The 24,628-nt window shown below is 42.9% G+C and overlaps 1 protein-coding gene across 1 annotated transcript; it reads right to left on the bottom strand.

The window, feature by feature from the left end:
• Positions 1-9: 9 nt before the first annotated feature.
• LOC133342311 (vascular endothelial growth factor A-like) lies at positions 10-13,529 on the bottom strand. Its single transcript, XM_061551398.1, has 8 exons — positions 13,151-13,529; positions 12,747-12,905; positions 10,471-10,513; positions 7,760-7,956; positions 5,905-5,981; positions 5,716-5,742; positions 4,264-4,386; positions 10-2,311 (listed from the first exon to the last, which is right to left on the bottom strand). The coding sequence occupies exons 2-8, from the start codon at positions 12,798-12,800 to the stop codon at positions 2,290-2,292; spliced, it is 543 nt and encodes a 180-aa protein (XP_061407382.1). The 5' UTR covers positions 12,801-12,905; positions 13,151-13,529; the 3' UTR covers positions 10-2,289.
• Between the last annotated feature and the right edge of the window lie 11,099 nt (positions 13,530-24,628).

Raw genomic sequence — 24,628 nt, 5'->3', positions numbered from 1 at the left:
AATACTGTACATGACTAGAATTGTTTTTATTTTAACTTAAAATATAAGCTATCATATATGAACAGGTATTTTTTTAAAAATCAAACTCCACAACAAAATACAGCCTTTCAAAAATAAATATTGTTGTAGAATATAATAAATGTAATTACATCAACGCAAAGTCAAGTCAAAGTAGCACTGTTAAATTGGGCATTGAGGTGGCTCTTATCTCTGTTGCGAGGCCTTAGCCAGAATTGAAATGTCCCACATTCCCATGGAAGTCACTGTTGACTTCAAATTGGCAAGTTCACCCAACTCCAACAACAAACACTGTTCTTGTTCGTGCAATGGGTTTTCTCCAGGCTCTCCGGTTTACTCTCACTGGAAGCCAATCACTTGTTATGATTATTTTTTATTTCAACCGCAAAGAGAATGAGGGGCTGAGTCGACCCGCGACCGGGATTGAACTTACAACTCTCCTCCTGTCAGACGAACGCTCACCAGCATCAGCGCCCGGCCGATTAGCCTACCCACTCACATACACACAGGAGTTTGCCTGACCAAAGACCACCACTTTGACTATTACACAACTACTTTAATGCAATTAATTTTGCTCACCCATTCAATAAATACACACGACCGAGCACAGTAAAAGTTTAAAATTAGTAGATCTGCAGTGAGGAATGTTTGGTGTTGTTACTGAAACACAAACAACAGTGAGGCAGGGATATTGTGACACTTTGCAGAACTGTATATGTACACATGATAGCAAACAGGGACACACCATGATGGCTTGTTATTTTCCTCTCTGCTTAACATTCAGAAGTGGAAAAAAAGCTTACACAAGAGGGACAGCGTACAGCCATTGGTCATCGTGTTTCATGGGCCAGAATGGCAGTTACAAGCGTTTTTTTCCTCACTTTCTTGTCATTCACGTTTTTAAGAATACAACACATATGCACCTCTTTTTCAATATTTACACTGCTACAGGGTCCAACGTTTAACACTGCTTATACTGCATCACTCTCTGTTTGGCTACGCTAGTTTATGGAGAACTATCAAGCTGCGAGTCTCTGTCTCCTTCAAACAGAAGCAAGCTTCATCACACAGACTTCACGTGCACTGTCCAGTAAGCAAAGCGCTCAGAACACAGAAAGCAGCATGATATATTTTACCTCAAAATCATATGCCAAAGTGCCACAATATGTTGCACTTATAACTCGAACATAGTATACAGCACAATATGTTAACATTTTAAATACAATTTAAATACAGCGTAATAAATAATGTGTGGGCCTGCAATGCTATGACAGCCAATTTATAACTTAGAGGCTTAGTGGTCTCTAATGCTTAACCTGATGGTCTTATCTAAAGTACCAAAGTACCACATCACAAACAAAATCAGTACACACGGTGTTAATTACATCAATATTAAACTACACATATATATGGTGTCATCGTTACCTGGAATAGATTTTAACGTTTCAAATCGCAAGAGCGTAGACTAATCCAAGACCTTTCACATACACGCGGCTTGACATTTGTACGTAGTGATTTACTGTTGTGGTGATGTACATCGGGAACTGTTCTTGTTGGCGATCAGGACCGATGAGATGCTACATATGGGCTTGATGTGCACAAGGTGTCTCAGTGCCAGAGCTCGTGTGCAGTCTGAACATACGCAGCTTGTACGTAATTCCAACATCTCAATTCCTTCACCTTCATCATCTCCAGCAGGGGACATTCCATTTGCTCGTAACGGCAGGTCCGAGGATGCCAGCAATATCTTCAAAAACGTCCAACCTTCTTCATCTTCTCGTGCAAATTTTCAATAACATGTGGAATTATCTAAGGTAGCAATACAGAATTTGAGATATATACACACATATCTCATGTCTAGGATTGACTCTATCCCAGATTTTATCATTTTAATAGAAAACATACGCCGCACCGTTAAGTAGGCCAATATCCGTCGAAAGTACACGTAGCCAGAAACGAATGCGAGTCTTTTTTTACGTGGCCAAGTGTGTTCTGTGTGTTTGTGGAAATAAAACTCCAGTTGAGCATTACAGCAATGATTGCAACTGCGTGCGCTGCACACGAGGAGCGAGTCTCATGCACGCCGAGCTGACTCCTGTGGGCCGCACGGAGCCCATCAAGTGAAAAAACGCCGGGAAGATAATGCACCAAGACAACTCCTGAGCAAGTACATCTCTGAGCAAGTACGTCTCTGCCGGGAGATGGACACCAGCTTCTTTACTGCACTGGGCAGTTTCTTCTCCATCGGCGTTGGCGGATGGGATGGTATTTTCATCTCCTTGGTCTTTCACACCTATCGGTGAATAAAAACAAAACGTCAACATCACAAGCGGCAACCAGACTCACTTACAAGTTGTGTCAGTCGGGGTTGCTAACAATTGGACGTTTTGTAGTTCCATGCTTCACAATGGCTTCAAACCTTGTAGTCCCAGTATGAAATATAAGAATAGATTATCCCCTTTCTGCCAATAAAAAGGTGTTAACATGTTCAAACACCAAATAGAAACCTTTTGCAAGGAATCAAGTCTGCATTAACCACACGTACTTGCGGTGTTGTAGTCCCAACTGTATTTCCTTAAACCCCACCGCTTTGCACTATAATACTGTAATAATTGCAATGCATTGTTAATCCACTGCTGGACAAAGGCCTCCCCCCCCATACCGTCAGTCATAGGGTTATTTGACCAAACTTTCACCACACTGGTCAGCATAGGTTGGTGAAGCGAGGGGCTCCTGAACCAGTCCAGATATCACTCGCCACTGACGTTAACCATTACCGGGAATTTAACGCGGGTAACCAGGTTAACAGCACAGGGTTATAGTCACTGGATCACTGCTCGCCCCGCTTTACATTATAAAGAGAAATGTTTATGTTTTTTTTCTTTTAAGTAATCTTTTTTTACATTTTTTGGTGATTAGCATCTAATCACCAAAGTGCCCATTCATAACTCTTGCAGAGCAGGACAACATCCTATGTGAGAAAATTATTAATTAATTTAGATATCAAAGAACTACTTTGAAGATACCCTCAAGTGACCTTTATTATCTACACATTTGTGGCTGAGCTTTCCCATACGCCATAGCAGTCAACTGAACTTTTTCTTAGTTAATTTTTTTTTTGTAAAACACAACATTAAAGGTGGCAATTTCTTTGTGTAATCATAAGTGGAGATCAATGTGGTTTAAGAATTGATGTTGACTCAGTGATTTTACCACTGAGCTACCTGGTCACTTTATAATTAACAAAAATATATCGAAGTCCATCACACATTGTTGGTGATTTTTTTAGCCAAAAGGATTTCTCCTTCCAGAGCCAAAATAGCTTAAGGACACGGTCTAAATTGAGACCACAGGTCAACCATGTGATTGAATACTGAACACTTGGGCACAGTTAAACACTTATGGGCTTGAACGTGAGCATGTGTTATGGTCGGTGAGTTTGAAGTGCACTCTGGGGAAGCACGTGGCACACAGACGACAGCGCGATCTCACACCGGACAGTGGCGATCGAGCCACGGCAGTCCTGGCTTCGGTAGTGTACTGTTTAGCACGTTGTGCTACGAACCTGGCGACCAGAGTTCAATTCCTGCTCACGGCCAACACCAGTGACGATTATCTGAACCGGTCCTGGGCCTCCCCGAGGTCGACTCAGCCTCAAATGAATACCTAATGTGGTGTGTAAACATCACCACTGGGGAGACAAAGGCGGCCGGGCGTGGTGCTGACCACCTACCTCCTCGTATGCTGTGCCGGCCTTCATAAGTGCCTGCTAACAGCACTTGCCCAAACAGTTTGTTAAGGCGATACGGGGGATCTTTGTCCTTGTTTTATGTGTCGTGCCTGGAAATGTGTCCTGCCTGGCTGTGTGTTCTGCCTGGATGTGTGTCCTGCCTGGCTGTGGCGCTGCCCCAGCCGTACACATTAGACTCAGTGTTTACCATTCGAGAGGTTACGCCCCACCACTAACGTTATGTCAACCCTTACAAATGGCGGTCAGACCTAAGGGCATAGAGCAGAGGGAGTTAAACAAGCAACGCAATACCCACGACTGATAAGAGAAACAGATGATAAAAAGTCAGACATGTTGACACGTGGAAGACTACTTGAAGCAAGTGGTGAACACATCCGAAAGAGGAATACAGAGGCTGAATTACACAGCTTGAGAGGATGCGTTGACGCATACCAAGCCTGTCAGCGCTGTGGCACGGAATGGCTGAGCGCATGGGTGTCAGCATTGAGCCGTACCTGCAGCTGTGCTCATTCAGCTCTTGGCCCCGATGTTTGCAACGTGCCACTGACAGCTTACACAAGCACTTGCAGGTGTCAGGGTCTGGCACCAGACGCCTTTCCGCGCATGGTTTGCACAAGCTGTGGGATAGGATACAGTTGTTTAGAATTATAACATGTACAATTTTAATTCACTCTCAGAGAGACAAAATGATTCAGCGCGGGAAGGTAGCCAGAACCGGTGGCAACAATTGAACCTTATGGCGGGACCCCGGGGTCCCGAATAAAATTAAGGCAAAATCGTAATTTATTTATTTTTGGCGACTACGTCTCACTGGCGCGGATCATTCTGTTATCATGTTATTTTTTTATCCTCCTGATGACGATCGCTTGTGTTGTGATCGAAACGTCGTGGTTTTTTGTATTTTTTTGTCATTTTCTTTCAACCTATCTACGTGACTTTACCGAAAGTCCCAAAGAATCTGTTGGACTTCTTTCGTGCCATACGTAGCCAACCATAATAATCGGAGGTGCGGGGGAAGGACAACAAACTAAACACAAAACGCAGCTCTAAACAAGTGAATTTTCAATCTAGATTTAAAAGTGCATAGCTCCAGTGGCTTCTCAATATCGGAAGAGCTTTTCTAGATGGCCGCAGAAGGGCATCTGAAAGCGTACAATGCAGTGACCATCTTTATTCGATGGTTAGCCAACAGCTACTGTGGGAATGACCGGAGTTCGCGTGATGTTTTTTTATCCTTGACAAGATCAGCAAAGAATTTCTAATTTTGTCAAGGAGCAAGGAGCATAAACCATGTTAGTTGTGGCCAAGAATAAAACTTGTGTTACTGGCTTCATAGTGCAGTGCGCCAACCCCACTGCATTACTGCATCAACACCATTTTACGGCTACCTAACCTGAAACATGCATCATTTTAAACTAACTACTATGCCTTTTAACTACCTGGAGTTTAGCTTGGTTACATTTAATGACGTAATTCCTGGCATCAGAATACCCAAAAATATATTACAATAAATTCACTATTTTGTTTTTTAAAATCACTATTTTATTCACATTTTTTTTGTGTGAACAATGTGGTCTCAAGTAGCTGGAAGTGGTGAGCTCATTACATACAACACATAATAATTTGACAGGATTGTCCACCGAGGAGATGGAGCAGTCAAATCAGTTCTAGTGAAGGACTGTTACATCGCAAGATCATGAACGGTGGTGGGTGGCTTGGGATAGGCCTTAATTCCCGGTGGATTATGGCTGATTATGAAATCGAAGCATGTTATCGTGGGAAGCAACATTTGTTAATAAAAGGTGCATACATGCTATATTTTGGGCTTTATGTTGAATAAGGGACATTGGCTGAAAAGGTGGCTCATTGCATGCATCTCTCTTGTACGACAGTGTTCATTACTAAAGCAGTCAGTTTATTCACGTACGCGGTGTCACGTTTCGTACCTGGGAGATTTTTGTCGTTCTCGTGATCTGCAATGTTCATAAAAAGTAAAACATTCCAAATTAAAATTTGTAAATGTGTTCATAGTCGGCAGCTTTACAACACGTTTTTACGAATGAGCATGGTTAACATTCAATAAATGTACGTGTGTAACGTGTCTGTGTAAACAATACCAAGATCATGTTCCTTACCTACACTCACATTTGGTGTGCTGCTGAAATGACATTTCTTCATAACCTGCATTGTGGCGTAGTTTGTATTTATAAACCTGCAATAAAAAATAATGTATTAAAATAAACACCTGTAGTAATAATAATACAAATTAATAACACGCTCAAAATTCGTGAAGGGAGTTGCTAACGCAAGTGAGCGGCACGACACATTTCATGGTGTAACCGGCACCACCAATGCTTGTTGGTGATGCAGCCCTTCCAGAGACAATGTTAATAATACCAACTGTTTCGTGGCCAGGTGGCTCAGAGAGGCTTGCAATCGAAAGGTTGTGGAGTTAAAATCCTGGTTGGGGGCTGACTCAGCCCATAATTCCTCTAGGGTCTATAAAATTAGTTCCTATTGGCAGGGAAGTCAACATTGGTTATTCTATGGAGAGACATTCCCCTGCCAAAGTAACATGTAATTTCCCCCATTGGCTCAAGAATGTAAATAGGAGATGGACACTGCATCAATGATTATTTAATCAGGAAATCACTTTTGTATTACTTTCCAAAGAAAGCGTCACTGAGTCTGAAGATTATTTTTAAGAACAGAGCTGCATTGGGATGTTTTCACCATAGCATTAACGAGAGGCGGAAGGAAAGCAGGAGACCAACGAGAGTGGGCACACACTGGGTAGTTTGGTTGTCTAACACCTACCATCCCCAGCACGGAGGCTGCACGCACGTTAATAAACGCTGGTAAAGAACTATCCCTTAGTTAATGAGTATCCCTGCTTGTGCTTTCAATCCCGTGGGGGCTTAGCACCTGGGTTTTGCTGAGCTGGCTGGTTAGCTGTGTATGCCAACATGCACAGGGTTGGTGGTACAATCGGTCCTGACCATCCCCTTTCACCAACCCGCAAAGACCAGCATGGTCAAGTGCAGTCAAACCGACACGGTCTGGGAAGGCCTTCATCCGGCAATGGATTGACAAAGGTCTGTGAATTATTATTACTGAAAAATTAAACAAAAATATAACCTCATGCCTTTCCTCGTGTGGATTATAAGATTGACTCACATCTGCTTTTAAATCGAGCAGAATAAAACTGAGACGCGTGTAATATAACGACTTACTTAGTACGTATTTAGCGCCGTAAGTACTGTAGCTGTGCACGTAAATGTGCATAGCTTTGAAGGAAAGTTCGTTCTTTATTTATTTACAAGTTTATTCATGCAGTCAACCCGCCAGTGTTAGAGCTTCACGGGTTGTAAGCCTCGTCAGGGGTCGGTTCAGCCCATCATCCCTTCAGGAGTCGATACAATAGTACCAATGTGAGGAAGTCAACAGTGGTTGGATAAACATGTACACACCACAGGAAAGTGAAATTTCAAGCAATAACTTGGGAAACCCCTTTAGTTGTTTTTTTACTGCAAACTTACAATACATTTTAGATAGGACTTAAATTTCAAAGTTTGCATTTGATTTCCAAAATCCTCGTCTGTCTGCAGAACTGCAAAGCAATTGACTCAGTAGCAGGGACCCATGAAACATACAATCCAGACAATTTCAATTTCATATTTTTTATATTTCGTTTAAGATACACTTAAAACATTAATTCAGTTCTGTGAGTTCCTTCAGTATAAACACAGGGTTAGGAAAACGTATATTTAACTTGATACCCTTGGATAGTTAACACAATTTTCACACTGAAATTCGTGATGACAATGGCTACAATCCTGTCTTTCACACCTATGGATTCCATATGGGCTCTCACGCAGGCCACGGGTGTCCTGCCAGTGCCAATGCTGCCGTACGGGTACATAGCACAGAGCGTGGCACGGACCGTGCCATGCAGGGTGGCGTGGAGCGTGGCACAGAGCAAGCGCTCACCTGTAGAGTGATGTTGGCGGTCTCTGTGGGGAGACATTCTTGGTTCTCATCATTGCAACAGCCAGAGCAGCGTAAGAGCGGCACACACGACGGCCGGAAGAAGTGCTCCACCTCGTCTGGGTATTCGTGCAGGATGTCGATCATCGTTTCCATCGGCTGGCAGTAACTCCGCCTCATCACCTCGTCAAACTTCATCACTGCACAGCATGCAAGGGCACGGGTCAGGCTACCCTTGAGCTACCCCGTAGTGTCAGGGGGGGTGAGGCTGGAGGGGACTGAAGGCTCAGCCCCCTTCTAAATGTGTATAGTTAAGTCAAAATGTTGGTAGGAAAATTCGTTAAATTAAACAATCGGCATCACTGCATTTAATCTTATACAATGGATGAGACCTCGAGCAGAATACACGATAGACAAAAGCAGATCCGACCATTGCTAATTTTGTCCAAAGTTTGTTTGATATTGACTGTATCGTTGCCCCCCTGAGTCTCCCCCCCCTAAACAAGATCACGTGACAAGAGTTACCGTTTACCGTTGAGGGCACCGACAGAAAAAAATATGGCAAAGCAGACTCCAAATTTCTTTCCTGGAAACCTTCCTTTACTGAGAAAACACCCAAATAGACTTCCCATGTTGAGCCCATCGTGTCTCCTGACAAGTGCACCAAACATTAACAGGTGCTGCATTTAATGAATATTTTAAATAATATAACAATTGCCTATCACGCATTGGTCAATGCCAGTTGATGAAACCGGAGCACAGATATTGTAGCATAGTACGATACAACAATGGGTTTTGCTACACTACCTCCTATTGATAACATAGCCCCGCAGCAGTTTACAACAGGTTTTATGCATGGTGCTGGCCCAAGTAAAGCCAGGCCCGAGCCTGCTTAGCTCCCAAGATTTAAAGAGGCTGTGTGCATTCTGGGTGATTTAGTAAAAGACAACATATAAGAATATCCAAGAATTAGGGCTAAGTTTTCTTCCACGGTATATTCAATGCGGAGCATTGAATATACGGTGGAGTTGAAAATCTATGCCAAATTTAATCAGTAGAGTTTGGCCTACAGGGGATTTGACACAAAGTCTCAATTCTGTATGAGTGAGAAGAAAATAACATGCTACATCCCAGCTCGGTTTTTTTGCAAATGCTTGTGCTCCGCACAGTATACTTTATTGGCACTGCACTGAAGAAAAACTCCCGCGGAGATGTCAGCGAATTCTTATCTCTAAACTGGAACAGTGTATTCTGCATGCCAGTGGCAGTGTGAATACAATAACATTTTGCATTGGCTTGAGATAATAATTTACCTGCCACACAACTGTGGACTATGCAAAGCCTTTCTTAGCAAACTCACAAGCCTGGACAACATTATTACTTATGTTATAGTTAAACTAGCTTTTCAAGAAAATTACAATATCATTCCTTCACTGTAGACTTATCATGAGCTGTAAACGGCAGAAAGGCTGATGGTGGACTTTGGCAGCCCATTATCTACAGTACAGTGCTATCAGTAAGACAATTATCCTTGGGAAAACAATTACATTTATAATTCCCCGGCACAAATGTTGTGGTCCCCATAAATCTACCAGAAAATCCGTAAAACGTTTTAAAATACCCAGGCAGCGATAATTAACCTCAAAATTCCCATAATCTAAGGATAATTGCCACTGTACAATGGCATCGACGCTATACACCAGAGGTCGCAACCGGGTACCCGATACCCGTACCCTACCCGATACCCGGCTACCCGTACCCGGCCGGGTACGGGTAGCCGTTTGCGACCCTGGTGCGGCCGGGTACGGGTAAGGAATCAAAACCCGTTTGCGACCTTTCCTATACACTGCACCAAAATAGGTCTCCAACTTCATCCAGTAGGTGGCATGCGCCGGACAGAGAGGGTCTGCTCTCAGACCACTTAGCAAGAGCTCCTGCGTGCAATTGAAGTGGTTTGGCTCGCATTGCCGTTGTTTTAATCACGGACTTGTTCAATCTCATTCATCTGTTTCTTCCATCTCTATCATCATGACTGTTTCTCACCACTCCCACTGATTCACAAATTCCACACCCACCCAAATGAGCCCCCCTTTACATGAAGGGACTACTTCAGCAACCCTCGCAGTAATGCCTTAGGCCTAGTATTAACACACGCAGTCAGCCTCAATCTATGAAGAATGTGCAATATATACTGCAACAAAGTTCACCACAATACAGTACCGGCATCGGATCGAGGTGCAACAACTCCTGCTGCCCAAACACAGATGCTAATTCCCAGACTGTCCACGTGAAACTCGGAAAGGTGGCAATCCAAAATTAGGCTTCTTAGCTGTTCATTGAAATGGTACAGACATTCGTTAGTCCACTGCTAGATGAAAGCCTATTCCATGGCCAAGAGGTTGTTTGACCATACTTCACCAGGCTGGCTAGTGCGAATTGCTGAAGAAGTGGGCCCGTGGCAGATTCAGATACCAATCGCCACTGATGTAATCAAAAATAAATTAAGCTCAGGTCGCCAGCTACCAGCCTCGCTAACAATTACGATACTGCGCCATCCAGTTGTAAATTATGAAACATTTTGATAAATGTGTGCAGAGAAGTACATATTTTGTTTAAACGCTTGAAAGCCATATCAGAGATTAAATTATGTTAATTTGTCAGGGATTGCAAGGATTATTTTTTTTAAATGTAGCCACAATCTTTTGCGGTCTCACCTCCATTCTTCAGATGACTTTGTCCAGACGAAACACTCATGGGCTGTAAGGAAAAGAGGAAAATCCATGCATGAGAACCATATATGTATCGCCAATTGCTTTACTGTATCCCAATGTAATTGCACAAAGGTATGCACACGGAAAACAGTTAAAGTATAGCAGAAAAACACAGGATGTGTTTCTGTTTTCCCTCCTGAAGGGTAAAATCTAAGAGGCAAACACTTATTCTGTTTGAAGTTTGATCTTGGGGCTGATCACAAGAACCACTAATTTTTATATGCTATAAAGGAGCCCTTTTAAGTGTACACTGGAGGAGTAAAAAAAAAATCTCAAACGCTGAAGCGGCCCAATACATTAATATCTTAACACTAAGCTCTGGGGTAATGCGAATGACCGCTAGTTATCCCACTTGTGTCCAGCATTTTATGAGAGGGGGGTTTGGAAATGGAAAATGTGTGATGGCAGGCGAGATGCCAGAGGGCCGGCGTGCTAGAGTCGTTGCTCACGTTTTCTTTTTGTCTGACCTGCGTCCTTCAACTCCCTATAGAGTGTAATTTTGCTCACAACCGGCATTAAATGAAAAAATAAATACCACCATGCCCTCTCTAATTACACAATTGGTTGCGCTCACTTTGGCATTCGATTAAAATGGTCACGTTTGTAAATGTACGCCTCTAACGTTTCACAAAAAGAGGTACTTTTCTTAATAAACTAATTTCAACTTTGCACTTTTTGCATGATCACACTTGCATCCATGCGTGGCGATGCTTTTGGTTGGCATCAACCCTCCAGCGATAATAAGGTCAATGTGCAGTCTGAAGTGCGGTATGCAGACAAGGAGACATGGACCCGCGTCCACTCCATGAATGTTTGACATTTTGGAGAGGGTGCCACTACATCGTAGCCATCTGCAACGCTAACTGTCTTTGGCACTTTCCAGTAGAGGGCAAATCCATTTACGACGCGATCAATAACAATTATTACAATTAAAAAAACGTCAATAATTAATTACCATTACAGGTGATTGTCCTTTAATGGCATTGCGCTTGGGAGATTCTTGTAATTTAATTTAGATGGCATCTCTTTCTAATTCTATTTGTAATTATACCAGAGTGGCTTTCATATCATCGATATTGTGAATAACCACCACTGCGGATCACACTTCTCATTCTGCTCCTTTCCTCGCACTGCCACTTCGGAATTTCCTACAATCGTCGATTTTCTCAAGATCCTGTAACCTTGCTCAACTCAAAGGAACGTGATCACTCATCTATAACAACTTTGACAGCGCTGTTTGTTGCTGGCGGCTTGAAATGTTGGACCTTTGTGCCTGCGCTGTGGTTTTTAACTGAACAGCTGCTCACCACTCTAGTATGTGGCCCATGATAAACGCCCGGGACTGCGGTGTTATTTGCTGCGTACAGGTCCGTCCGTCCCCCAAGTGTTGCCGCCGAGTTGGGCAGTCGCCTGCAGTGGAACTCCGAGGTTCATACTAACAATAGTACTGCTCCACTCCCGTCAGTGGGACGCCAATGGTGCCTTCTCTATTCTTCTCAAGCGGTGCGCAACTTCAAAAGGCAACGGCGCACACACTTTAAACGTACTGTACAGTAATTCAATACCATGTGGGTGGGGAGGCAAGTGGGCCGAGTCGAGGATTTTTAATGCATTGTGACAGTAATTTTGTTGAAGCTCGCAACCCGCCCAGCAACTGGCAATAAAATTTGAAAACATCCTCGCTACGTTATTAGTTGTGTTTCTGGAGCGAAGCCCAGGTGAAACCTAAAAAAAAGCTTGTCCTGTGACCTATTGTCAAGTTCACTAAAGCAGAACCTGCCCAAAATAGGAACCACGGAGTTGGATAATCATTTAGCATTGTCAATCAACGTAAAAAAAAACTACCACGTTGCCTTTACGAGCCCAAGAGGACATCACTTTGATATAGCCATTGGCAATTGTAATGTTTTTGTAGAGAAGTATTCACAAGGCAAACTAATCAGGAAACTACAGCGCACGCAAGCCAATGCTTTTGTCGACCGAATACGAAAACCTTTGTATCGAATATGAAAATGAGAAATAATCCTTCTCATGATTTGAAACTTTTATAAAAAAAACATTTTACCGAGAAAACAATCCACTGTTTTAAATACAAACGATCCCTGTGAGCAGCAGTCAAGCGCTGATTTATAAATGTCAAAAACACACAGCGAGTGGGTGACGTCCGAAGCGAACTTCACGATCATCATCGACATGAGAATCATCAGCAGTGAACGTACCTTGACTGAAGACGGGAACAGCAGTACAGTTAGCACGATGCAGACAGCGTTCATAGTCCCTTGTGTGAAAGTATCTTCAGTTGTGTTTGGTCGCGTCGTCCTCTGCTGCGTTATCCTTGTTAAGGGCCAAGTGAGTAAATCACTGCCCAGGTCTCTGCACTGATTGACAGCTTCAAATTAAAAAAATTAAAAATCAGCCTCTTTTTTTCTCCCCTCCCCCTTAATCCTCGTTCTCTGGCGGCATCAACCACAAACTAAAAAGTACCAAAGTGGCGCTGCCAAAAACGGGACGCAGTCTCTGAAGCTGTGCTCGGTTGAAAAGAGAGAACACGCGGTTTTTTCGCTTCTACAATCAGTTCAGTGACAGCTGTCGGCAAGGATGAGATGCGCGTTGCAGGTCCAACCTCCGGGAGATGTTCAGGGACCGTCGCAACGAACAGGTGAGCATGGTGCGAACTCTCCCTCGTGTGCTCTCTTGCCAAGGTCGGTCAATACTTCTTCTCCTCGCATGCCACTCAAAGCAGTGACTGAAAGTTGTGTCTGGTGGTGGTGGTGGTGTACAAAGTGATGGGCGATAATTTGGCTGCGTCGACGGTCAGCTCACTTCACGGCTCGATATGTCCTCTAAGTAAAATTAGCTGTCCCGTGATTAAAGTCACTGGGGTAGTTGCACGAGGAACGCTGACACACTCACTGGGCAGAGCTCTCCCTCCTCTCTCTGTATGCAGCTACTGCTGCAGGGTCACAGCACAGAGCTTGTGACTGACTCCGTCACGTGCTTGATGGTGAAGCCAATGTGCGTGTAACACGGGCACCACCCACCCCATACAAACCCCACCCTCCACTCCCCAACCCAACCCTAAGCCACACAAGCCCAAAACCACACACACACATACATCCTAACCACACATGCACACAGACACACGCGCCAACACACACACACACCACCACCACCACTCCCCCCACCTTGCCTCTCTCTCTCTTACCTATGTTTTGGACGTAAAATATCCACGTTTCAAATGCTGCACAAGCGCGCTTTAAATCGTGATTTAAAACTCACTCGCGCTTCTGTAACTCTTGCGACCACAATTTTATTACTCACGCATTTATTTATGTTTGACTGGGTGTGATATTCATTGTGTCAACGAGTACAGTGTAAATTATATAATTCAACCGTGTGTGTACTCTCCATACTACAAATTCACAAAAAACGCAGCTGGAATGTCAAAATAGTTAATTTCTCAGCCGATATTCCAGTTGTCATGCATTTTGCTAATTTATTTTTAAAAAATACTTCGGGTGATTCCTGCTGTTTAATGATGTTGCATGCTATATGGATATCTGAAAAATGTGTGATGCCATTTGGTCATCATTTAAATATCTGTCCTTTTTGTGTTGTCATTACTTTATTAGATCACAATAGTGCTCAGCTGTTGCTTCAGACATCGGTGGAATAAAAAAGAAGAGGGCTCGAAACGGAGACTACCCATTGCGTCAAACGGCTTACGAATAAGCTTCAATGTACACACAGCACACGAGTCATTCGGCTGATAATGCCAACTGACATATAAAATGTAAAGTTGATCAAACAGGGCACCTGCATCACTCACTGAAATTCTGTACATTGTATTGACCTGCACCGTCATAGCAGTTGGCAAGACTCCAACTTTGTAGTGGCACATATCGAATCAGTATATTTAAAGTTTCACCAGCCCTGTTTTTATTTAACGGCTCAGACCGAGGGCGTCTGTGGACAAAACCTCCAGAACGACCCACTCCCAAGCGCGAACGACCCCCATCACTGCGTCCTACGCAGTGCAAGCCTCTGGCGCGATGAGAGAATACCGAGTGCTGTGCGTCTGATGTTGATGATGCCGGTCACATCACCCCTCCTCCAGCGTCCAAGGTCCTCTTTTCCTCCCTCGTGAAGAGCTGCCGGGCCGGGCAGCTGGCTCCCATTGGTTCTGTGTCGCCTCGTCTCTCGCGATGATGCAAGACGGACGCACGGTTGCTCCACTGCATTGCGTTCACGCCTTCACGAGAGCCAAAGGCCACAATTTTCGGCTACATGATTTTGTTTGTAATTAACTGAGCTGGCACTCTGACAACTAATGAAGTGCTCACATCAAGTGGTATAATGACACTGATTTATAATTGAAATAAACGACATGCCATATCATGTTGCAAAAGACTGCACTTTGGAGTTATAAATATGAAAATATATATTCGTACAAAATATATGTGAAAATGTGTAAGAATGGGAAATAGCGCTGAGATATTATGTATATGTTCATTATTCAAGCGTCCATATAAAACAAGGTTACATTTCATGTATTTTATAGACAAATAAAAAGATCAAAGGAATGTTTCAAGCATTTGGAATCAGTTGTATTAATATAATGTATTAAACAACCGCACTGACCAACGTGGTGAGGTATGGTCAAACAATCCCCATGACTTTTATCCAGCACTGTAGTAACAGAGGAATGTATATGATCATTATTATATGATTTTTATTACGATCTGAATTTACTTTGGCCAGATGTCTCAGCACTAGAGCGAGTGGCTCGCAATTGGAGAGTTGCGAGTTTAATCCTTGTTGGGTAGTGACTCAGCCCATCATCCCTCCAGGTTCGACTAAATTAGTACCACTTACAGAGTGGCTGTCCAATGGATAGACGTGACCCTGCCAAAGAAAGGAGGAATATCCACCACTGGTTCAGGGCTGTAAATGGAAGATGAGCCATGCCTTAATGGTCATTTGAGCGGGAAATCAGTGTTTAAAATGTATTACACATCCACAAAAACATTGCATTGTTATTAATTCCATATTTTCTCCAACTGATATGAAAGCAACAATTTAGAGACTAAGTGTTCTGACTTGGAGAGGGTAACATGTACCCTGATGTCAGATTTACACGTTATAATGCCCCATACCGGTGGACCAAAAGACAGGAATGTACTATGAATGACTGAGATGCATTTGTCACACAAATCTGACCCAATTCCAATGCCCCTTGAATAGTTATTGATGTGAAGGCCCTGTCACCCAGAAAACTCTGGTCTAGTTACAGCAGATACAATCACAACAGTGTCATGAATACCACCATATCAAATCATGACTATTGTCAACCTTGGACCGAGTTTCCAAATGTGAAATAATATTTTTCTCCCCACTACAAAATGCACAATATTTTTAGGAAATCGTAACTTTATGAATATTCTAAAAACTGGGATGTCATTTATGAAGCCCCCAATAGGGAACCAATGATAGCAGAACACCGTGTCAGAACCAATACATTTTGACTTAAAATTTTCGTGACTACAGGAATTCATATTCTAGATTTGAAGCTTTCGTGACTGCAAGGATTCATACTAGGTTTTTTCGGTAAAGTAACGTAGGTAAAAAAAATAATAATAATAGAAATAATAATAGTAGAAAAAAAATAGTAGAAATAAAATTATTTAATTTCTACTATTATTATTTCTATTATTTTATTTCTACTATTATTATTTCTATTATTTTTATTATTTATTTTTATTTTTACCTACGTGACTTTACCGAAAAAACCTAAGAGAGTAGGAATTAATATTCTATGGTTCTTTCAGTAAAGTCACGTAGATAGAAAATATAATAATAAAAAATAAAAATAAAGTGATTAAAAATATCACGACGTTTCAATTGCAACACGAGCGGTCATCATCAGGATCGCTTGTGTTGCGATCGAAACGTGATATTTGTAAGCACTTTATTTATTTATTTTCTAGCTACGTGACTTTACCGAAAGAACCATAGAATACAACTAATACATTTGACCTTTGACCAAATCACCCTGAATGCGCCTGATTGTGTCAGATGTCAGGAGCTAAGCAGGCTGACCCTGATTAGTATTGAACTCGTAGACTACCTAGGAATATCTGGTATTGCCGGCTTGGTCTGCAAGTTCACCAGGAACATAGCAACAGATTCTGTAATCTATCTGTGTGGAGCTCTGATTGTTATCACTTCATATTCATGCATTTTTACTTGTTAATCTGTTTCCTCTCATAAGTGAAATGCTCAGTAATGGAATTGGTCATACATCAAAATGCAGGACCCTCTGAAACAGAAACGTCAGATGCAGTTAGACTTTACTGGGTAAAATCAAATGCATTTGTATTATTATTTTTATTAATTATATTGCTACTTCACTGACAACACATCGCCATTAGTTGGTTAGGCCAGCAATGAGCATCATTCAATGGCCACCTAGTCACATGGGCCACAAGTGAACATTAGATTTGTTGAATGATAAGGGCCCTCCTTTAGCAATTTGAAACAGGACGGAAGAAGTAACTTAAAGCATTTGGCATGATCTTCCACTGCTGCTTGTGAGAAAAAAAAGATCAGGATTTGTAAGAATAAATGTTACATGGCATAGGATATCTTTGTCAAATGTTTACCATTTCATAAAAATAAATACAATGATGCTGAGAAACGAAAGTTTGTTTTGAGCCCACAGGGGCTTCATATTCTTCTGTGCTTTCGGTAAAGTCACGTAGATGGAAAACAACGAAATAAAAAAAGATAAAAAACTCGCGACGTTTCGATCGCAACACAAGCGGTCGTAATCAGGCGGAGAAAAAAAGGGGGAAAGCCTCCAACTGCAACTGTTTATAAAGGCTTGAAATGGGCGTAGCCCAAGTGTCAGAAGGAGTGGGGACAAGTGCTGCGGGGCAGCATGAATCAGAGGTCGCAATCAGGTACCCGATACCCGTACCCTACCAGATACCCGGCTACCCGTACCCGGCCAGGGTACCCGTTTGCGACCCTGGTGCGGCCGGGTACGGGTAGGTCGTGAGTCACTGGTGAGTCACCGTTTGTCACTCATTTCCCAACGTCTTGTCTCTTCTCACAATTCAAGTTCCTAGAATCAACCCACCCGCGCCTGCAACATGGCTTCATCCCAGAGGTCGCAATCGGGTACCCGATACCCGTACCCTACCCGATACCCGGCTACCCGTACCTGGCCGGGTATCGGGTAGGGTATCCGTTTGCGACCCTGGTGCGGCCGGGTATGGATAAGGAGTCAAAACCCGTTTGCGACCTCTGGCATGAATGGACGAGCTAAAGTTGTGAGTGGGCGGGGCACAAGAGCCGCGACGCGGCATGAACGAACGAGCTCGTGCTGAGCGGCTCAGTCCAAGTGTGTCAGCAGCATGGGCGGGGCAGCCAATGCTAATGCAGGAGAAGGCAAAGGGCGAGAGAGAGGGGGGCAGAGCTAGGGGGAGAGAGAGGGGGGAGAGATAGGGGACATTGCACCTCGCCCCACACATCCACACTGCTGACGGTGGAGGTTGACAAGACATTATAAATCAAGTCATGACCGAAAGTGGTTCATGACATCTTTCCAATGATTGCTGAGTTTGTAACCGTCTTCTCGGTTGAAATTGGCTGTGTCTATATATGTGGATGGCTTCATGAACGAATCTTTGTTGCTAACTAGTAGGCTTGCAAAGTACCATCGTTTTAGAGAAATCAATTTCGTGTAAGCCAGCCGCATTTAAAAAAATTATCAGCTATGGCAGAAGTATTGGTCCTACCGTGTTTCAAGTCTGCCTTATGTTCACAAACACGATCCGAGACATATCGCTTAGTTTCCCCAATGTAACTGCTGCTACAGATGCAGCTTAGTCTATAGACACCGGGATATTGCATGTCTGGATGGGATCAGATCACGAATTTTATGTACTGTGTTAAATCGTACCTGGATCTTGTGTTTGTTCATGATTTTGGAAATCTTTTTGGTTACCCCTGCTATGTACTTTGCAAGCCTACTGGCTACCAACAAAGATTCGTTCATGAAGCCATCCACATATATAGACACAATTTCAACCGAGAAGATGGTTATAAACTCAGCAATCATTAGAAAGATGTCATCAACCACTTTCGGTCATGACTTGATTTGTAATTTCTTGTCAACCTCCACAGTCAGCAGTGTGGATGTGTGGGGCGAGGTGCAATGCCCCCCATCTCTACCCCCTCTCTTTCCCCCTATCTCTACCCCCCTCCCTCTCCCCCTAGCTCTGCCCCCCTCTCTCTCCCCCTTTGCCTTCTCCTGCATTAGCATTGGCTGCCCCGCCCATGCTGCTGACACATTTGGACTGCGCCGCTCGCCGCTCAGCACGAGCTCGTTCGTTCATGCTGCGTCGCGGCTCTTGTGCCCCGCCCACTCACAACTTTAGCTCGTCCATTCATGCTGCCCCACAGCACTTGTCCCCACTCCTTCTGACGCTTGGGCTACGCCCATTTCAAGCCTTTATAAACAGTTGCATTTGGAGGCTTGCCCCCCTTTTCTCTCCGCCTGATGACGACCGCTTGTGTTGCGATCGAAACGCCGTGAGTTTTTGTTTTTTGATTTTGTTGTTTTTTTACTACGTGACTTTACCGAAGTAACCAAAGAATATGAATTCCTGCAGTCACGAAAGTTTTCAATCAAAATTCCCACAGGGGCTTCACACCGATTAACCATGTTTGAAGTACAAACTTGACCGCACATTTTTTTTGTAATTTTCCATAATGATACCAAGCTCACTGCTCGAGTCATGCATACCCTACACACTCGTGGAAGCAACCACACCTCAAACCACAGCGGAAGATTTTTTTTCTTAAAAACAAACCAACTACAATAATGAAAAACAATAATGAGCATTGGGGGAAATGTAAGTTTCAAAATAATTAAGTTGACACTATGCCTTATTACAGCACCGGGTTCCCCACACACAGAATAAAAGCAATTTCCCACACATCCCATCAGCCACATGCCCATATGAGAGCGCATCCCGATAGCATGCACATTCCCCACTGGTTTCTCCGCCCAGTGTCAGGCCTCCCAAGTAGTAGTCAATGCCGGCAAACTGCCAGACATGCACAGTAATGGGCTGCAATGCCTGCTTCAAATGTTTAACAGAAATAAATATTTAAACTACTGACTTATAAAACAAGAACGACCCCCCCCCCGCCGCCCCAGTGCCAAAAATAATTCCCTACATTTTAAAACTTAGAAAATAAAACAATAATATAGCTGACTTCGCTTTTCATTTGGCCATTTATCACTGTGTAAGGGAGCTGCTCAAGCATCGTAAGCGGAGCTGCAAAACAGACTGACGTTGCACAGGACTGAAGGAAATAGACCTGCAGTAAAACGTCCTTCATACAGCAGTAGATGACAATTACCACACAGTGTTATACACTACATCTTGGAGAAAATAAGCCAGGTCTCATGAAAAGTTATAATCACTGACTACTTTTGGAACAGAACGCTGATCTGGAAGTAAACCAAAATAAAAACATAAACGAGTGTGTTTGTTGACTTGCCTTTACTATTTTTGCATACATACCTCCTATAAAGAGACATTCCCAAGACAATTAGCATATCACACATTTATTCATTAAATACTGGCATTTATGAACTGCAATGCAAACAAGTTGATCACGTTCTTTCTAGAAATATTTACAAACGGTGTGGAATTTCACCACAGTGGATATAAGGCGTTTCTACGACAAATGGGTGAAGATTTGCATCTGGCACAAATATTAGAGTCATTACAAGCTTTCCTTCCAAAATCGGACAGAACCCAGCGAAAACCCGACAACCACAAGTGTCAGTCAATGCCGTCACTGTTCAACTCCTCCACACTCCAAAAACCCGGACGCACCAGCTCATGAGACAGAAAGCCCAGACAGAGTACTTTCGAAAACCTCAAAAAATGCTTTGCTACCTCCCAGTTATCTTCTCCACTGAAGGAGATAAGTGGGACACAAGGCCACCAAAAATAGAAATGTTTACCTTGTTAAAAACTTGTTTTCTAGTCGATACTGCCGTACACTGGTCAATATTCATAACTATTACCATTGCTGTCAGCGTAGGGAACATCGTGCAAAACAGCTTTGAGGCGGGCACTTTATGCCCACTCCTACAACCTCACTTTCCCCAGCCTGATACCCACAATCCTAATTATTGATCAGTAAAGCCATCTGCATGGTAGCAGGGTATATAAGATTTTGTACTTTCGTAAAACAATGTTTCTGGGAGTCATTGCCGGTTTCCACAGCTCGATACAAATTCCATACGTGAGCATTATCCCACAGAGCCATGAACACGATGCAGAGAAAGCGTTGTGACTCGCCTCACCCACTACCCATTCTGCTCGGTGCTTACGAGCAAAGCCACATTTGATGGTGGTCGAAGTTCGGAATAGAACAAGACCACTGTTTCCAAATAATGAAGTAATGGAATGGAGAGAGGGGGGTGATATAAGAGCACTGGCACCTAGCACTGGCCTTATGCAGCCCTCCAGGCGAAGATGATTTAAGCCAGGCATCAGCCTGGTGTAATTGAGAACGCAAACCCGTAAGTGCAACAGGCATCGTGTCGTAATAGAACCTACAGCGATAAAATGCAACTTAGTGGTAGACCAGCGAACCAAACCAACATGCAACCCCTACTGTATACTCAGTCAGGGTCAGCCCCTGTGACCACTCCCCTAATGATCAGGAGGAGAGTCTGACGAGTAGACAGAGGGTGGGAGTATTGTGGACGCTGGCAAACCCATTGGTCTAGGGTCCACAGACTTATGAAACGCTGGTATTGCACATGTCAATGCACTGAATTGAAAAACACAGAGATTGAAAAATCAATGAGAATATCACGATAAAAATCTGCCATGAATGTTGGCCAAGCCATCAAATGTTTATCTAAATTACCTGTATATTACTCTGTATATAAAACAACTCACAGAGGAATTTTCATGGCATTTGTTCACATTTACGGTTACAAAGACAGCCTTTAAAATGTTATTAGGCAAGTTATGTGTGTTTTTATTGTCATGTTGTTGTGCACGGAAAAGTTAAAAGTTTTGAATGGCGTGAACGTAATTTTTACTTTCAACTAGGTATTTTATAACCATGGGGAATATGCCCCAGGTGTTAAACAGGCTCAATAATATTCTATCGGATACTTCTGACAATGTTATGACCACTAAGGTATACTGTTTATGAAAAGCATATGGCAAAGTGCCAGAAGGTCTCTTTAAGCCATGTAAAAAAAAAGTTAAAGGTCTAAGTTGTAGGGTTTCATGCGAACAATTTAGCTGCGTGTATGTGTGCTGTGAAACAAAGATTTGGTAAATTCACTTGGGCACCTATGAAAATTCATGAATAAATGACTATATTCACATGGACATGTTAGTAACTACATAAGATTAAGATAAACATTCCTGTTGCAACCTGCACGGTGATAGTTTTTATCAACCATTTCAATAAAAAAATATTTCATAATTATCAGCGAAATGTTTATGTAACAATTAAAAAAACAGGGATAATTTCACATTCTATGCATTACTATTCATCATTATCAGCTAAAAATCACAAATTTGTGCAAAAAAAAGATGTATTTACTTTAATCAACGGTCAATATACTGCTGGATGAAGGCCTCATCATATGATGGTAATAGGGGTTGTTTTGACCAGACTGGTCAGGTCGGATTGGTCAAGGGTGAAAAGATCGGATTCGCTTCAGAATTGTTTTTATTATTACACAGTTGCTGAGCACAAGCTCAAAGGCCATAATCATCAAGGAACCAGCAATAAAGAGCACGAATAAAGTTATAATATATTTCTTGAATTGAAATAATGCCTTTAGCCATGCTAATTTGATGTGGCGGTGGCAAGATGTTATAACTACCTCGCCTGGTATACGAGATGTCGTGGGTTCGATCCAAACCCTGAAGCCTGTATATATGGAGTTCTATGTTCTCCTTCGTGGTTGCGTGGATTTTTCTGCGGGTCTTCTGGTTCCTCCTCATTTAGAATCAACATGCGTTTAGAGTATTTGGCTGCTATAAATTTCCACATGATAAGCCACTTCGTTGAGCTATCATTTGTGGCCAGGTTGCGTTGGAAAAATACCTATATAGCTCAGTGTGCCTTACCTGGTAAAATAAAACGTTTATTTTTAGTCGAAAATATGTGGGAATACTTTTCAGTTATGAAACAGTGGTGCGATTATGTTAGCTGTGAGTTGGGTCAGATATCAGGAACAGATCTAAGAAACTGGGCCGATACGAGTGAGAATTTTGTATGCGAGTAGCACAGTTAGCCAATTATTCTATATTGTTCTCAATTGCAACAAGTCTAGCTTCATGGCCAGTCCTTTGCAGTGTGGTTTTCTTGCAGCTATGAGCTGCTGTGAACATTATAGTCAGGAAGTGGCTGACATATATGGTAGTGTAGTGAGTCACTTCGGAGACACTAATAGTAGGAGGCATACACGTTTATTCGACACTTTCCACAGTATAGGGAGTAACTATATACGGGTCAAGACAGCCGGCACACTGCCTGACCCAACACCGACAAGGAGGACAAAGACTTTGTGGACGACGGGTTCCATTCCCAAACTGCAGCAGCCCCGACCCAGCGTCGGGGCCTCCCTTTAATCTTCCCCAGTGAGGCCTGGCTCCGTCCTCGGTCACGCCCCCTTCTGGAACCTTCCAGAAGTTTCTGGGCTCTGCCCCACGTGTCTACCTCTGTCACCTTTACCCTATATCCGTGCCTATTACGTGCCATACTGGCAGACCGGCCGCTGTATCCTCAAATGCCCTTCACTGCCAGCAATCGGCGCTACGCCCACCAGTGGCAGACTTCACCTGCCCTGTTGGTAGACCGGGCTATTACACCCACGATCCTACTCTCTACCAGTAACCAGCACTACTCGCCGTAGTGACCCATTCTACGTCACTACATCAGTAGTAAGATTAGAGAAGTGTTTTGAGGGAGTACCTACATTTAGTGAGGTAAGTTAATTTATTGAGGAAGGAAGGGAAATGCAGACTCACAGAAGATCAAACACCAGAACCTGAGATCTGAAGATCAGGGCAGTGTGAAGCAGAGACATAACTCTGGTGAATCGACAAACTCCAACATAAAAAAAAGAGTGAAAAACGCTGTAGGATGGGAACATTAAGTATACAAGATATCACTGTAGCTGTTGTTCATCATGACAAAGATGTATTCATAATGCAGTGCACAAACTGTTCCACCAGCGTTCTCCCCCAAAAATATTGCCGCACACACAATCTGTAGTTCAGTGAAAGTAAAGTGATCTTCTGAGTAATTGCCAGACCTGTACGATTTCACATTTTTTGTAAATCATCCATTTTATTTAATATAAAATTAATACTTTTTTCATTCAATCTGTAGTAGAAAATAATACACAGATTCCTACATTGTGAACAACATCGTTATAGACGTGTTTTTTTCTTCAATATGTTTTGACAAATTCAATTGATTGATACCAATGCATATGAAGTAAATGATAAAAAACTCAATGCTTGATAGGATTTTTAAAGCCATCATTATTACCTACTATAATCACCCAGAAATGTCTGTCCGTCCTGCGCGTGATGTCACTCCACATGAGGCCCATCCTCTCATTAATATTCATAGGCGGATTTTTACACTAACGCAGAGGAAGGTCGAGCTGAATTTAATATTTTTTTTCGCAAAAGTCGCTTCAAATGACATTTCTTTATAGAAAGTGACGGTAAAAAATAAATCTACGCAGCACAGTGCTACATCCGTGTGTGACGTCACTGCAAAAGAGGCCCCCCTTCATTAATATTCATGCCCGCGTGGAAATTTACACTAACGCACAAGAAGGTCGCGCACTCCACATGCCGCACCCCTCCCCAATAACCATGAGCGGGTGAAGTCACTCCACACGGGGCAACCCCCCTCATTAATAATCATGAGCTGAACAATTTTTCTATTTAATATTTCAGATTTGCTGAAATATACACCCGTCCTTGGACGGGCAAAAAAGCTAGTTTATTGAATGTTTGAG

The sequence above is a fragment of the Lethenteron reissneri genome, chromosome 14 (genome assembly GCF_015708825.2).
Source record: "Lethenteron reissneri isolate LAM-NWPU_2019-01 chromosome 14, ASM1570882v1, whole genome shotgun sequence".
NCBI classification, from domain to species: Eukaryota; Metazoa; Chordata; class Hyperoartia; order Petromyzontiformes; family Petromyzontidae; genus Lethenteron; species Lethenteron reissneri.
Note: the sequence above shows the minus strand (reverse complement) of the source record. Positions and strands in the feature narration are given on the sequence as shown.

Excerpts from the sequence above, each read along its gene's own strand:
- LOC133342311 (XM_061551398.1), bottom strand. The coding sequence starts at position 12,800 with ATGAACGCTGTCTGCATCGTGCTAACTGTACTGCTGTTCCCGTCTTCA. Across the intron at positions 10,514-12,746 it reads TGTTCCCGTCTTCAGTCAAG|CCCATGAGTGTTTCGTCTGG; the intron begins GTACGTTCACTG and ends TTTTCCTTACAG. Across the intron at positions 4,387-5,715 it reads GAACGACAAAAATCTCCCAG|CTTGTGCAAACCATGCGCGG; the intron begins GTACGAAACGTG and ends CCTATCCCACAG.